Raw genomic sequence first — 17,793 nt, 5'->3', positions numbered from 1 at the left:
CACTTTTCTTGGTGCCGTCTGGGTTTGATACAGGACTCTGCTCAAGGTGGTTGTGTGACCTAGCTAGATGAGGGCTTGCCCAAGTAGCCTTAGCTATGGTAAAATGTGTTGTATTACTGAGAAATGGGTTTGGTAATATACAGTAGACAAGGCAGATCTATGGTAAAATGTGTCCTAGTTAGATCAAATTCTACTGTACATTGAGAAAAGGGTTTGGTAACATACAGTAGACTCTGCTATGGTAAAATGTGTCCTAGTTAGATCAAAGTCTACTGTACATTGAGAAAAGGGTTTGGTAACATACAGTAGACTCTGCTATGGTAAAATGTGTCCTACATGAGGACTACAAGCCCAAATAGACTTAATTGTAATGTAAGATCAATGGTAAAATGTGTCCTAGTTAGATCAGAGTCTACTGTATACTGAGAAATGGGTTTGAACTGAATAAAAACTCACACATAACTTAGTCGGAGATTTTCTGTTCGGAGAAGAGTAGAGAGTTGAAGTCCCTGAGTTCATGAAGAAGTCTGTTCACTAATAGTGCAGAGAAGAGTAGAGAGTTGAAGTCCCTGAGTTCATGAAGAAGTCTGTTCAAAGTCCCAGAGAGGAAAACCTGAAATATAAAATTGAAAGAGTCGCTAGAGAAACACATTATGAGGAGGAGACCAGTTCATAGACCAGTTCTGAATATTCTACTCACACAGCGTCTCCCTTGTCTAGCAGATAACATTCACTAGTAGTCCGGTAAGTTCACTAGTAGTCTGGTAAGTTCACTTGTTGACCGGTAAGTTCACTAGTAGTCTGGTAAGTTCACTAGTAGTCCGGTAAGTTCACTAGTAGTCTGGTAAGTTCACTTGTTGACCGGTAAGTTCACTAGTAGTCCGGTAAGTTCACTAGTAGTCCGGTAAGTTCACTAGTAGTCCGGTAAGTTCACTAGTAGTCCGGTAAGTTCACTAGTAGTCTGGTAAGTTCACCAGTAGTCCGGTAAGTTCACCAGTAGTCTGGTAAGTTCACTAGTAGTCTGGTAAGTTCACTAGTAGACCGGTAAGTTAACATGTAGTCCAGTATTCATGATGAAGTTAACACAACAGCCCAGAGAGGAAAACCTGAAACACGAAATCGAATAAAATTGATATAGGCAAGAGAATCATATTAACAAGGAGAATGAGCAAATTATAGGGAGAGAAACACACAATAAACACTTTGAGAATACTTTTGAATCAAATACACAAAGTCTGAGTTAAGTCTAAGTTGAGATAAGGCAATCTTAAGTAGCCCCTGAAATGAGGTCAGGGGTCAAAAAAATTTTGTCTCTGATTTCGATGATATTTAGTATAGACATGTATTCTGGGGTGCTGATCACAAACCTGAAAGAATTTTTCGGATCCGAGGCCCCAAAAAAGAGAATTTCAAATTTTTGGGGGACCCCCAAAATTTTCAAAAGGCCTTGGACCCCAGAATTTTCGAGATATTCGAAATCTGATTGCAGATTTGGAATCAGCACCCCTGAAAATATTAGGGACTAAAATTTGAAGCAAATCGAAGAGATTCGATTTTTTGGCCAAAAATGGCAAAAATCTAAGGTGTTAGTCCAGGAGTTTTTTTCGGACAAAAATTTTTTTTTCTCCGATTCCTTCGAAACTTGGTAGCAAGATGTATTCTGTGGTGTAGATTCCGGATATGCAATCAGATTTTGAATCGGAATTCATCTTCACGGCCAAATAAGGGTTTTAATGCCCAAAATATGCACCCCAAAAATGGGGTACAAAGTCAAAATTTTTTTTTGGCCCAATTATAATAAAATTTAGTACAGACATGTTTTTTGGGGTGCTGAACACGAAAATGAAGTTAGTTTTTGGATCCAAGGCTCATAAAATGAGATATTCAGGTTTTCGTGTTTTGACCCTTAAACTTTTGATGAAATATGGTCCAGATAATGGTTTTTTTTTGTGCTGATGCCAAATATTCAATAAATCTTTAGAAAATTCTACTCACACAAGTCTCCTCCTTTGTCTAGCTGTCCACCGAGTTCCACAAATCCACATACAGATTTCCACACCTCCTGGAGTCCACCACTGACTGTTTTTTTACGAGTATCAATCCACTTATAGTCCAGTTAGTTCAGATATAGTCCGGTAGTTGACCAATAGTCAACTGAGTTCCACAATTCCACATCAGAAATCCACAATTCCACATCAGAGTTCCGCATCTCCAGGAGTCCACCACTGACTGTTTTTCACGAGTATCAATCCACTTATAGTCTGGCAAGTTGACTAATAGTCCACTTAGTTCAGATATAGTCCGGTAAGTTGACCAATAGTCAACTGAGTTCCACAATTCCACATCAGAGTTCCACATCTCCAGGAGTCCACCACTGACTGTTTTTCACGAGTATCAATCCATTTATAGTCCGCTAAGTTCACAAGTGGTCCATTTAGTTCAGATATAGTCCAGTTACTTCGCATAGAGTCCAGTAAGTTCACTAGTGGTCCGGTAAGTAACCTAGTGGTCCGGTAAGTTGGTCCGGTAAGTTCACTAGTAGTCTGGTAAGTTCACTAGTGGTCCGGTAAGTTCACTAGTGGTCCGGTAAGTTGATCCAAGTCGCATTTCAGTTGCATGAAGTCCACATCGAGTATTCATGATGAAGTTTATACACGACAGTCCGGAAAGGAAAACCTGAAATATAAAATTGAAACAAAATTGAGAATTACATTAACAGAGAGTGTCAGGTGGGACTCGGGAGGACTGGTAATTTAAGAAATACTCAATATTTCACGAGTGATATTACTATTCCTACTTCAATCATCGGCCATGTTTTATAATGAATTTACCCATAATGCAATGGGTGCCCCTCTATACTATCAGGAAACGTTCTCGCAATGCTTAAATGAAATCTACCCGCAAATATCGGGACAGCCAAAAACTGCCGACGATTGCCGAAGTTCGTTCCGAGGTGTCAATTTTAATCAGCTGAAATGCGAGAAACGCCCATAATTTCAATTGTAAATGATTTTTAGACAACATCGACACTGTTTAAGCATCGTCTGGCGGGGCATGAGTGCTCTGTCGAAAATAACCGAATACCTCTTCAGCCGATTGCTGTGACATCGATCACCTGACCTCCAAGTATTGATTGAGATTTTACGTAGATAGTGAACGTTTCCCGCCTTTCTGTACGGACGAGGGACGCGCATTGGATCATGGGTAAAACAGTTGCATTATGGATAAAACAGATGGCGACCCTGCGAAGTTTTTACGTAGATTACGATAAAAATAATTATTTCTAATGCATCAACGCAACAAGGTTAAACGCCTTTCTGTACGGACGAGGGACGCGCATTGGATCGTGGGTAAAACAGTTGCATTATGGATAATAAAGATGGCGACCCTGCGAAGTTTTTACGTAGATTACGATAAAAATAATTATTTCTAACGCATCAACGCAACAAGGTTAAACGCCCTTGATCGTAATGCATCAGTAACGATGATCACTATCGTGGAGAGTCTCACAATAATACTGAATATATTATAATAAAGTCTGAAAATATTCAGCAGCGGGGAAAATATGAACCTCAATTACAGTACTCGCTTGCCAGAGCCTTTGAATGGCTGTAGGTAGTCGATTCACGGATTCCCAAACTTCGCACACTCTTCAAAACAACTCAAAAAACTAATCACCTGACAATTTTTCTAAATCTAGGCCATTTTTCTAACAAGAATTCTAGTAAATTTGTATGGGTATTTCTATTTTCGTTGTGGGGGTTCTCGCTGACGCTGGTTTGCGATACGGTTTCTGGGGTTCTATCGATAACGTACCTGTGATGATGATTTTCGAATTAGAGTGGTTGTTCTACAGTAAATTGAAGTCAAAAACGGAACAAGAACGTGTTTCTTCTTTCCTTGGACCACGCTACATTTAGAAAATGGCCGCCGGCTCCACACTTGACCTACCACACAAGCTACAGCCTCCAGTTTCAATGCAAAATCAAAAGTTATATTTCATATGACATCGACCTGTGATAAAACACTGAAATATTCAATTAATAAATCAAACTTATCACATTAATCAATTTATAGAAGATGTTCGCTTGCCGCGGTAAACAAATAGCCGGAGTTACTTATCAACCATCTAGTGCTGCCCCTGTGTTAAACGATAGCGGGGAAAACTAGAACTAACTTTATACTCGCTTGCCAGAGTCTTCGAACGGCCTCAGTGGACGGACTAATTACCGATTTGCGGGCCGGGTAACGCGCAGACTTTTGAAAACGGCACTGAAATTGCCTAAAGTGGCAATATTGTATTAAATATCAAAGAATGAGTTTAAATGAAAACATGCTGGTCTGTATTTTACGTGATAAGGTCATTTATATTCCGTCGGTAAATAAACACCGCTATTTTAGTTCACAGAAATTCCGCTATCGTTATTCGTAGGGGCAGCACTGTACGGTTGCGATCTAACCAAGCCGCGCTAATCTACTGTGGCATGCAAGGAAACCGATACCTTTTTAAAGTGAAATTTCATTCATTATTCAAGAATAGTCTGTTTTAAAATGAATAATTATATCAACGTTAAAGTTTTATTCAAGAGGATTCGCTTTTGCTAACGATTTTTAAACCACTTTTACTAGAACTCTTTGCTCAGCGAGCGTATTAACATCCGGTTAAAGCGGCGACGGCGTAGTTTGACAACTCACATGCCACAGGAAGAATTTCAAGCAAATTAAGTTTTATTACCGAATTTTTTCTGCCCATTAAATATATTCTACAAACACAGTAGTTTGTACTTTATTACGGGACGAATAAATTTCACTCATATTTATTTGCCCCGAATTGATGCGCGTCTCTGTCGAAGCTGTTGATTGCAAGAAGGAATTAGACCTTGGGAACCTGTAGAAATTAAGATTTTTACTTTCATAGGCCTACCACAGAGGATAGACCTTTTTCCAATTTTCCAAATTAGTGGAGCATTGAAAACCATCCATTCTTAGGATCAGCGTCTTTCATATTGCGTCACACCAGACTTCGAGTAAACGTTTGTTAAATAATCACTCCAAGCACCGATCAGTCAAGAGTCGCCCAGTTCCACAGTTGTCAGGTTCAGAACTGAAATCACCTTACAGGGACGTTGGATCTGCAGCGATTGCAGCCGCAATAATTTACTGAATTTGTCTTTTCCTTTGAATATCATGTTCTCGACGAAATTTAAGTAAATTCGCCGCAGCGACATATTATTAGAACCTGGCAAAAATCGGCAATTGGCCGCGGGCAATCAAAAAACCCTCGCAACGCACCTGCTTTATTTCAAATTCGTCAAAACCTCAGGACTGTAGAACCGGATTCAGAGAAAACAATTCAATACTTGCCAATAGTGGGGCGGGTTTCACCAAAAATCTCTTTACGCCTACAAATATCAAATTGGAATTGTCATAAGAAACTAAACTGAACATTTGAGTTTAAATTCTGAAAGCATTTTTATTTTTGGTGAAACTGGGCCCTACTCTACATCTCTACATAAAACCTAAATTCAAAAAATTCCAACAATCGATCCAGTTGAAATGTTATTGATTTATTTATTCGAAATCTCATTGACACATTGAATAATGATAATAATGATATTTTGACCATGCATAATTAATAAATAGACATAAATAGCCTTTAAACTCTTTGCGTTTATAAATATTTGATTATTGATTCACTAGTTTCCAAAAAGAAAGAAAAAATGATTGAAAAAACCCATCCCTACCTCGCATACGCATGCAAGGCGTAGAGAAAGTTAAAGCTATATTCGCGGGGCCCGTATAATCTATAGATCTCAAATACGTTACCAGTAGAGAGCACAGTTTCACCGCATTCAAAATTTAACACCAGTTGAAAATGTGAAGGTTGCAGTTAGTGAAACTAGTGCAAGGTTATAACCGATCTGGAGCCTGAAAACAGCGCATGCCTCCTCTATAAGATAGCCTACAGGCTGTACATTGAAATTTGACTCTCACGAGACTGATATCATTCGCAGTATTTCAGATTTAATGAGCTAAATCCACAATCGATCATTTAACAATGTATTCTGATTGTTTAGAAGTTTTTACCAAACTTAAAAGCTAAAAAACTTACTTTTGACTGAAAATGTCAAATTGTTAAATTGTCAACCGCAAGTTTTGCTCATTGAGATCGATACCTGGTGTTAGTGGTGCAACAAGTATACCCCAGCCCGGCCTTCGTCCGGTCCTATCGAGATTACCACAGCCCGGTCTTATCGAGATTACCCCAGGCCCGCCCTCGCCCAGCCCTATAGAGATTACCATCCTATTCACCGTTGAAAACATTAACATTAAGTGCAAGAAGATGAACTTGAGCAAGAAAAAAAAACACATCTCTTCAGATAAAATTCTGTATAAAATAAGAACACGATTCAGCATTTTGAGAAAAATGTACAAGCCTTAATTAATTATACAAATATCAATTCAATCCAAACACCAAATAACAACCGACCAATCACCTGATTGTATTATTTATTATTATCTACCAATCAAACGCAGCTGTAGTTGCTATGGAGCTGACCAATCGGTAATCAGTATTAAGAGTCAGCTGTAGTTGCTATGGAACTGACCAATTAGTAAAAGCCAGCTATAGTTGCTATGGAACTGACCAATCGGTAAGAGCCAGCTGTAGTTGCTATGGAACTGACCAATTGGTAAGAGCCAGCTGTAGTTGCTATGGAACTGACCAATCGGTAAGAGCCAGCTGTAGTTGCTATGGAACTGACCAATCGGTAAGAGCCAGCTGTAGTTGCTATGGAACTGACCAATCAGTAACATATAGTTACTATTTCTATGCTATTAACCAATCAGCAACAGGAAGCTATAGTTACAGTTACTATGGAAATGACCGATACGCATCAAGGCTGGTTGCTACGCTACTGGCTCAGTAGCTATACATTTCTATCATCGATCAAATGGTCGCTATGTTGTCGAGAACAATCAACAACAATCTGTTTTAAGCTGTATTTAATCCACCAATCATCGAAATTAATTCAGCTTTGTTTGAACGCGGTATATTTAGATATATCGCTATAATGATAATAATAGCAATTTACGATATAGTTTGTGCAATTTACGAATCAGCATCATGCAAACAGTAGTTTTATTCTGGTTGAGGTATTCATCGTCAGTTATAGGTGTTAATGAAAACATCGCAATAAACGTAGAGACAATGCTCCGTCGTCGGGGAGAGTTCATCAAGTATGTCCACGACCAACACGGCGACCTCATTCAATTTCTACATGTATGGCGCTGTTTTCACTGCATCTATTGGATTCTTAAACTCAATCCTCTAGATAATTTTTCGTGATGGGATTTGTTTTTTACATTTATTTTCACGCAGATCGGAGGCAAACAGAGTCAACTATTTTACCGAATAAGATACCGACAGTACACACCAGATGGCGCGACAATACGGTCAGTTTTTACATAGGCTTAGTCGTAATCAACGAACTTCGACGATCCAAATATCAAACAAATCTCAAAGATTCCCAATCAGTAAAGATATCACTGATTTAATTGAAGGTGAAAGTTTAATCGAAACGCAGAAGAAATATGGAAGAAAGTTGAAAACCAGTGGCGACACCTGGCGGATCTCCGCGGTACCTCACCGAGCAGACGCGATTAGACTGCCCGCCTCAACGACACACGATTTAAAGCAGAGAACAGAACTTATTTCGACGCGATAAAACCGCACGTATAGTGGCGCCACCCGGTGTTCGCCGATGTATTAATTTATAATTGGTTTTGATCGTTAGCGTTAACGACCACTTGTTGTTGTTGTTGTTGTTGTTGTTGTTGTTTTTCACGCTCCTCTCGTTTCTCGCGATCTTTCTCTTTTTCGTGCGGTATTTTCAACTCGATGACCAGCTCCGCCCCGCAGTACGTCGGTAAGTTCAAGTCATATTTTTGAGCGAGGGTCGGCGGGACGAAACGTCCGCCGAGATAGTGATGTTTACCTTTGAAATATTTGGCACATTTTTTCGGGGCCGTCAACGAGATCAGCGCCTCCGGTTGCAGCCCGTCGTCGTCTATCAGTCCGTCCTCTACGTGCCAACCTGCCGGATAACAATAACTACAGTTGTTACGAAGAGAAACCACGGTGATAACTACCATAGCAACTATGAGAAATAACTAATAAGAGTAACTTCGGTAGCAGGGTGGCCACTTTCGGCCCATTTACACATTCCCTGATATTTCCATGTTATAACACAATATTTCCAGAGTGAATCAGAGAAATCTTTAGGTATAAAAATGTTAAAATTCATTGATTTTTCATTGATATTGATAAACACGTGCGAACATTATCCGAATCGCAGAGTTTTCAAGATTTTTTTTTTGTAAAGTTTGTCAAATCACTTGAGTTTTCTCTGCTTTTCTACATTTTCCTGATTCCCTGAGTTTTCTAGGTTTGCCATGTCAGTGGCGCCACCCTGCTCGCGTAGTTATAACGAGCTACCGCGTCAACACTATTGACATCCATAGTTACAGCGAGTAGCTATATCATAGTTACAATAAGTAAGCTATAGAGCTAACCAAAAACTACTGAAAATAACTGACATATTTTGAAACAGTTAGTATCGGTGCTCGGTCTACTGGACTCATATTACACAATATGAGAATATTGAATATTTACCTGATGGAATATCGACACTAACAATAGGAATCTCGAGTTTCTTCAACGTTTCCATGATACCGACGAAGTCGTCGCGAACGGGAGGTTTAAAGCTGAACCCGAATAACGCGTCGATCACAACGTTATAGGAATCCTTTAATAAACTCGGGTCCGACGGCAGATACGACAGAAACGGGATATCCATCTTCTCGGCTTGAGTCGTCAGGTTTTTAAATATCGGTTTATTCGTAGCTTTCGGGTAGAATATCGTCGGTCGATAACCCTGGAAAATATCACGGGATATCGCTTTACAATATCATAGAAACATCTTTATACAGCATCATGAGATATCTCTTTACAACATCATGAGATATCTCTTTACAACATCATGAGATATCTCTTAACAATATCATGAGATATCTCTTAACAATATCATGAGATATCTCGACAATACCATGAGATATCTCGACAATACCATGAGATATCTCTTAACAATATCATGAGATATTTCTTAACAATATCATAAGATATCTCGACAATACCATGAGATATCTCTTTACAATATCATAAGATATCTCGACAATACCATGAGATATCTCTTTACAATATCATGAGATATCTCTTAACAATATCATGAGATATCTCTACAATACCATGAGATATCTCGACAATACCATGAGATATCTCTTTACAATATCATGAGATATCTCTTAACAATATCATGAGATATCTCTACAATACCATGAGACATCTCTTCAAAGCAGTATGAGATATCTCTACAATATCATAAGATATCTCTATATAATATCATGAGATAGCTTTTTAAAATATCAAGCGATATTTTCTTGAATAAACTTACGAATATTTTCAGATGTCTGGCACAAACGAGTCCATCTCCCCCATTGTTGCCCGGTCCACAGCATATCAATATCGCTCCATTATCGCGAGACAATTTCTCAACCGGGTATATCTGAAATAATGAATAGATATAGCAAACTGGAGCAGCTGGGTTCGTCGGATAATGATGTCTACAAACTGGAATTGGAGATTACAGAAACAAGGGGTACAAGAAATAGGAGGCATTTAGATTTTCCACGTCTTCATTAGAGGTTAGAGATGATATGCAGCGTTACCTTACTAACAGCCAGTGCACAGCTCAGACCGGCTAATTCCATCAGTTGTATAACACTGTACGAATACTCATTAAACAAATCATCATCAATATTCCTCGCATCTTCTTGACTGAAATATATAAACATAGTTCACACGTTATCCATCAGATGGCGAAGCTATCTGTTGTGTATGTTTCTATCGTTGAACGACAGGTGGCGTATAATGTCTGTTTTTCCAGGTTAACAGCATCCAGGGTTGTCACAGTTTCTTTAACCCTTTCACACCTAAAATTAGGGAAACTCAAATGAAAATGGATCAGATAAGGAAGGGGGTTCTTAACATTCAAAGATCCAGTTAGAATATCATACGATTTAATCATATACTGCAAGATACAACACACTGAAAAATAAGAGCTTGTGCCGAATACACTTTTTGAAATCTATGGGCAATTTTGAGAGTTGCTTAAATGAAATACAGTAGACTCTATCTCTTACTGCGGTTAAGTTAAGACCGGTAAAATTCTACCCCGAGTTGGTGTCAAATACCGAGTAAGAGTTTGTGAAATACAGTAGACTCTGTCTCTTACTGCGGTAAAGTTGAGACCGCTAAAATTCTACCCCAAATTGGTGTCAAATACTGAGTAAGAGTTTGTGAAATACAGTAGACTCTGTCTCTTACTGCGGTAAAGTTGAGACCGGTAAAATTCTACCCCGAGTTGGTGTCATATACCGAGTAAGAGTTTGTGATTAAGTCCAGTTGTAAAGAATGAATGAACGATAGTACAATAAGTGATTAGCCTTGAACGTTCAGAGTTCTCATCTGCTGATCTATAAATAGATATTGACCATCAACGAAGTGAAGAAAGAAGAAATCAATTATTATCTCCATGGTTTACAATGTTTCCAGATGACAAGAGAGACACTAATCAATATTAGTGACATTTAGTATCGTTGATGATCTATTACAACTTCTCGACATCAACCATTCATTTTCTATTCAATATACACAATAGTAATGACATTCAGCAGACGGACTAATGCAACCAGGGCTCACTTGCGCGTAAAATATTTAGCTCCCCCCATTTTGAATTCGAGATAAACTGAATTCGTGGATATTTAATGTGACTCAGTGCATGAGTTCTAACAGTTCCTGGTTCGGAAGTGGGTCCAAGGTGAGTGCAGGGGTGCACCCCCCCCCACCACCTAAAAATATTAAGTAACCCTGAAATTTTACAGGAACGTAAATATATATATATATATATATTAAATTGATGCCTAAAAAAATTTTATTCTTGGTATTCCCAAAAAAGGAGTGTGTATGTTTTCTGACGAGCTTTCTTTCATAGAGCCTTTTAGTTATATGATATGCCCTATTTTTGGGGATACATCCCTCGCTCCCCGAATCAGACCCTAGATCTGACCCAGGGGTTCGCTGCTACCTTGTGCACTTCATATATGAACAATAAGAGTTTTAGATCCTTCACACATTAACAGTAATTCAATACACAGTTTACTGAAGTGTGGTTTATACGCGACAATTGTTTTATAGATTTTCAATAATAGCAGGATTAAATAACGCACGAACTGTTCCTCAGTTCCGAGTACTATTTACAGCAATGACGCAACATTCGATATCAAAACTGTGTCAACTTAAATATTCAATAGATAGAACAATCAGAAAGAAACTCTGTCACTGTCCCGGATTCAAACTATCAATTGTCGGGGTGGAGAGCTCGGAGAAGAACTACAGAAAGAAACTCTGTCACTGTCAGGATTCAAACTGTCAACTGTCGGGGGTGGAGAGCTCGGAGAAGAACTACAGAAAGAAACTCTCTCACTGTCAGGATTCAAACTGTCAATTGTCGGGGGTGGAGAGCTCAGAGAAGAACTACAGAAAGAAACTCTGTCACTGTCAGGATTCAAACTATCAATTGTCGGGGGTGGAGAGCTCAGAGAAGAACTACAGAAAGAAACTCTATCACTGGATTCAAACTATCAATTGTCGGGGGTGGGGGTGCTGCTGGAGGGGAGTGAGGGTTGCTGCTGGAGGGGAGTGAGGGTTGCTGCTGGAGGGGAGTGAGGGTTGCTGCTGGAGGGGAGTGAGGGTTGCTGCTGGAGGGGAGTGAGGGTTGCTGCTATATAAAGTAAGATATAAACGACTTATGTTAAAAATGAGCGGTTGTCATTTTTTTAGCCAAGTGTAAATCGTGTAACGCTACGAAATCCAATAAACTCTCGTCAATATCACGCGCAAACATCGATATATCATCTCTCTCTTTCTCTCTCTCGCTGTGGGTGAGATTGAAATATCACTTCTTACAGTAAATAACAAACTCTCACGATAATCAGAGGTAAAATATGAGGCCTCACGAGACCGCAGACAACCAATCAGAATTTCGATACCTATCTCAAGTTTGTCTCGAGATATCGCGTAAAGTAGATGATATCTAGAAGATAAAGTATGAATGTTTGATAGTTCAAACGTAGGCCACTCGATCACTGGGGAGAATGGATTGAGCTGGTCGAACTGGTCGAACTGGTCAATCAGGTCGAATCAGTCGAGCAGCGGCGGAAAGTATGAAACATCGATTACTAATGCAATCAATGGATTACAAACTTTGAGAAACAATTCACTTAATTCACCGGATATCTCGTTATCTCGAGGAATGACGATATATCACAGGATATCTCGTTATCTCGAGGAATGAGGATATATCTCGATTTCTCGAGGAATGACGATATATCACAGGATATCTCGTTATCTCGAGGAATGAGGATATATCACAGGATATCTCGTATCTCGAGGAATGACGATATATCACAGGATATCTCGTATCTCGAGGAATGACGATATATCACCGGATATCTCGTATCTCGAGGAATGACGATATATCACAGGATATCTCGTATCTCGAGGAATGACGATATATCACAGGATATCTCGTTATCTCTAGGAATGACGATATATCGCAGGATATCTCGTATCTCGAGGTGAAACGCTCAAAGATAGCAATCACAATATGATGAATGAGTAATAACACTAGCTGATTGAAGACTATCGCCATGGTAATTAGTAGCAATTGTTGTGATCCAGCGTAAAATATCATTAGATGAAAGAACGAGAGAAAACAGATTGTCGGAGCTCGGAGGAGTTGGAGTAAGAGCTCGGAGGAGTTGGAGTAAGAGATCGGAGGAGTTGGAGTAAGAGATCGGAGCGCAGCAGGAATCACTGCAGTAAAAACACATGGGTGCGGTTGAATCTTAGATGAGATGGGTGTGGCTTTTTAGGATTACCTTTTATTCATTGAGACAGTCATTAAAGTGTAATATCAATTCACTGATAAGAGTGGAGGAGGTTGGGGGCGGGGGTGGAAGAGGTTTAGGGCGGGGTGGATGCGCCACCTCAATTATCACTATAGACACTTACTGCACACAGGCCCCAGTCCCAGAGTCAAAAATACAAGTCCCAGAGTCAAAAATAGATCAGTCCCGCAGTAAAACGTGCAGGTTTCCTGATAGTGTCATCAATTCAATGAAATTTTTTTACTTTTCACAATATGAGCTTATATCTCAAAAACTGACCACGAGATATCAATATCGTTTTAATATAGATATCTCAATTTTAGCTGCAACAGTAGCAGCAGCCTCATCGTTTTAATCTTTACCAGACGTAATTAAACGATTGCTGCTGCTGCTGCTGCTGCTGCTGCTGCTGCTGCTGCTGCTGCTGCTGCTGATGATGATGATGATATCCTGGGGGTAACCATTTCCGTAGCGATCACATCAATATCTGTTTTAATAACAACATGTTGATTGAAATCAATAGATTCATCAACAGCAGCAGCATCATCAACTTCTTTCATTGATCGATCGGGCCACCAGGGGGCAGCATCCGGCATCCAGGGGCTCGTAAAGTCGCTGATGATCGCTGTAAGCTTTCACTGAACACGTTGAAGAACAATAGAAGCGTTAAATATCCGATTGTTGATGCATAAATGGTGGAAAGAGGAAGAGGAATCTAGTTTCACAGTTGATTCCCTTTCAGTCGTATTGTGACGAGGTGAGGCTTCTATTTCAGTTGCTCTAGTGATAAAATAACGAAGATCAGGGCTCAGTTTCACAAAAAATTTATACTCAAATTTTTGGTGTAATTGCCATTGGTTACTTCATGTTTTCAATAAGGACAAACTATGAAAATATCCAACATTAATATATATATATATATATATATATATATATATATATATATATATATATATATATATATATATATATATATATATATATATATATATATATATATATAATATATATATATATAATATATATATATATATATATATATATATATATATATATATATATATATATATATATATGTATAAGTGCAGTCTGGGAGGGGAAAGTCAGTCCGGCTTCTGAGTGAACGTGGAAGCTGGATCACAACTGTGGAACTGGATCCTCAGGTAGAAGATACCTGCGGTGGTGGTACCATGCTGGTGCAGTGGTAACCATGCAGGTGCGGTGGTACCTGTAGCTGACAATGATTTGAAATCTGTGAAATCCGACAGCTTCCTGGCTCCAGTTTCCTTCAATAAAACAATTCATCAATTCTCATTTTGTATTCTCTCGTTCACTGCTATCAGGTACTAGAGACAGCAGCCTCGTTAAGGCGTGTCTCGCCCGACACACAGAAAGCATCTTTTCTTACTCAGAAAGAAATCTTGTAAGAAACGTATGTAATAATTCGGTGCTCGTAAAAAGGTGAAATATCTGTAATTATTTCGCGTTCTGCGCGACACAAACTTGAACTTCAAAACATGTTGTGGCGATGAAAAGCCTCGCGGTCACGCGACTGATGGTCGACTGCGTCTCGAGGTTGTCGTAAGATTTCACGGAGAAGTTAATGGTCTTTTCTTTACAAACGCCGGACCAATTACGCGGTCCGGACCAATTACGCGCGATATACGGTCGAGATCACAACAACGCTAAAACTTTCTCCGACGCCTGAAGGGATCGGATTTCCTCGAGGGCTTTACGTCAAAGTCAATCTTTTTTCTGTAACATGAGAGAGGGGGGGAGAGAGAGAGAGAGAGAGAGAGAGAGAGAGAGAGAGAGAGGGAGAGAGGGAGGGAGAGGGAGGGAGGGAGGGAGGGAGAGAGGGAGGGAGAGAGGGAGAGGGAGGGAGAGGGAGAGGGAGGGAGAGGGAGAGAGGGAGAGAGGGAGAGAGGGAGGAGGGAGGGAGGGAGGGAGGGGAGGGAGGGAGAGAGAGAGGAGAGAGAGAGAGAGAGAGAGAGAGAGAGAGAGAGAGAGAGAGAGAGAGAGAGAGAGAGAGAGAGAGAGAGAGAGAGAGGAGAGAGAGTTTCTTAATAGTGCCGCCGAACGAAAGCAAATTAACCAGAAACACTGAAGAAAAGTTTTGCCGTCGTCTCCTTTTTACGCGGATGTTTTTTTCCTCTTTATTATTCGCGCGGCGCGGCAGTAACCGCGGTAACCGCCGTCGTACGGCTGACGTTTGACGGCGCCGTTCGTTTCCTTCCGGTGATTCGTACATTCTCAGCAGGTCCACCGTACATTCCCTGCAGGTCCACCGTATCGAACTATCTATTCCCTGTTGACCTCTTGCGTGCGTGGATGTCCCCCCCTCCCCCTCCCCCCCCGCGTACGTAAAACTCTACCGCGGCTTTTCCTGTTGTTTGTTTTATCAATTGTGACATCGCCGGGCGTCGTCGTCGCCGGGCGTCGTCTCCAGGCGAATGCAAATAGAGCGAATTAATCTGAATTGCTAAGTTACGAAATGTCGCATGTAATCAGCGGTTTAATATACAAGTAAAATAACATCATCCACTATGGATCTGGATCCAGGATTTAACCGTAACTTAAGTCAGTCCTGAAAATGACAAGGATCTAAAACAGGCCAGAGCCATGCGTGCTAAATTCTAGCACGCGTTGAGTTGAATTGCAACTGGTTTCGGAAATGACACGCTTCGCTTTGTTTAAGCTTTGTTTAGTATCGAGTGAGTGGTTTACGCGTGTAAACGCGCTCTCTAATCAGACACAGGCCAAATTTGACGCCGGCCTGATCCGCGTCAATTTGGCCCGGGCCAAATCATCTCCGCGTGATCGCGGTTTAAGATGTTTCCACGGGGCAAAGGGTAAATTAGTGACGGCACTTGTAGGCAACAGGTTGACAGTTGACATTATCATAGCATGTAAATCATTATAGCATTCTGTAAATTATGAATTTTCATAAACTGAACAGACTGCATGTCAAGCTGTCAACTAGAGTCCGACTGTCAACTGCATGTCAAACTGTCGACTGGACGTCAAACTGTCAACAGGACGTCAAACTGTCAACAGGATTTCAGATCAGTTGATTGCCTTTATTGAACGTACTCTAATAGAGAACATCAGTATATTATTGAACAGTTTTAGTGAAGAGCTTTCACTCCATTGATCCCTTTGTGCGATATTTCTAGTTTAGGAAACAGCTGCTGCCGTTAAACCCCGTTTATAAATATGTTCACCGCGCGTGCACATATTTCTGATATAATGTATAATTATTTGTATTCATGTCTGGTTGCGAAATCAACTGTTTCATTTTCATCAATTCAACTGTTTTATGTCCGTGTCAGACGTGAATATGTTTTGTTTAGGAGTTAGTTTTTAAACGACGATCGAATCCAGAATCGAGCACAGTTTTAGTGAAAAGCAAAAGTTGTTGAAAAGTTGGTTAGAATTAACGAGTTGATAGTTGACATAGTGAAAATTAAAAGTTCATTGTAACTATGGTATTTATCCACCGTATGAGCAACTGCAGCCTCTGAACATCATCGGCAGTCCATAGTCCACAGCCAGCAGTCCGCAGACAGTCCGCAGCCAGCCGTCGGCAGTCCGCCGACAGTCCGCAGCTAGCAGTCGGCAGTCAGCAGTCAACTAAATTAAACAGCAATGTCTAAATTGAATGTTCTCTTCTCAAACTTCAACTGATTTTTCAATCAATTCGTCATCGATGGGACGATGACTTGTTGTCCGTCTCCACAAATAAACCTCTCATTCGATATAACCGTGTAGAAATACGGCTCGTGTAAGAGAGATTCATTGAATAGTTTGTTAGTTACATGTTCGTGCTGATTAGTTTACTACTCATCAATGTTGAATGGAGGGGGAGAGAAGAGAGGCTCCCCTCCCTTCCCCACCACTCACCTTCACTTCACTAATCAACTTTACTTCTGCGTCAAGTATAAACCACTATTCACAATTACAAACGCTTTATTTAACAGCACAAGAACATGCGTCTACTGGCGCCCCCTAGTGGTTGTTCACATCAACTTGCAACATTAGTTTGCAGCCAGGAAGGGGGAGGGGGTATGTTGACTGTTTACAGTCAGGAAGGGGGATGTTGATTAAACATTGATTGAATCAGATTCACAATACCAAAGACTAACAGCACATATTCATTAGTCTAATGATTCAGGTGCAATTCTTCTGCTCTTCTCAAGAGTTTTATTAGAATGTATACACGGACTACTAGCGCCCCCGGGTGGCATTCATGGATATCCATGGAGACCCATTTAGAATTGTTTAATGGCAATCACTAGAATCTATCGAATAATAAATGACTAAACTAAATCCATGTACAGTTGGTTAACCCTTTCAGTGCTGACTAATTAATACCCCATAGTGCTGGAGATAATTTGAAAATTTTGAAAAACTCCAAACTAGTGTGTTGAATAACGGGAATACCACTATAGTGCGTCTACACCGCGGTGCGGTGTATCGTTAGTTACTAGTATTTCACTATGTTTGACAGGTGCTGCCATCTTTCAAGAGAGATAATTACTAATTACATCAATACACGCAGTGCGGTGTACTAGCAAAATCCATCACCGATTCATACACCGCACTGCGGTGTAGACGCACTGAAAGGGTTAATGTGGAACCTGAATCAGACATATATTACATATATAGCTATTCATGTCAGTAGATAAACAATAAAACTGTATCTACCGATTATGATACCCGAGG

General features: G+C 40.1%; 1 protein-coding gene across 4 annotated transcripts in view; it reads right to left on the bottom strand.

The window, feature by feature from the left end:
* Positions 1-17: 17 nt before the first annotated feature.
* LOC141914068 (NAD(P)H-hydrate epimerase-like) overlaps positions 18-17,793 on the bottom strand; it is a 45,626-nt gene continuing 27,850 nt past the window's right edge. For 3 of the 4 annotated variants that reach the window (XM_074805342.1, XM_074805344.1, XM_074805343.1), the window contains exons 3-6: positions 9,787-9,895; positions 9,513-9,623; positions 8,675-8,936; positions 5,553-8,096 (exon numbers count right to left, since the gene is read on the bottom strand). In XM_074805342.1, the coding sequence (XP_074661443.1) occupies positions 7,774-8,096; positions 8,675-8,936; positions 9,513-9,623; positions 9,787-9,895 (805 nt within the window). In that variant the 3' untranslated portion in view covers positions 5,553-7,773. Of the gene's footprint in view, positions 614-700; positions 1,107-1,995; positions 2,677-3,816; positions 5,403-5,552; positions 8,097-8,674; positions 8,937-9,512; positions 9,624-9,786; positions 9,896-17,793 lie in introns of those variants that run through there. The other variant, XR_012620688.1, reaches the window with a different exon arrangement.

The sequence above is a fragment of the Tubulanus polymorphus genome, chromosome 12 (genome assembly GCF_964204645.1).
Source record: "Tubulanus polymorphus chromosome 12, tnTubPoly1.2, whole genome shotgun sequence".
NCBI lineage: Eukaryota > Metazoa > Nemertea > Palaeonemertea > Tubulaniformes > Tubulanidae > Tubulanus > Tubulanus polymorphus.
Note: the sequence above shows the minus strand (reverse complement) of the source record. Positions and strands in the feature narration are given on the sequence as shown.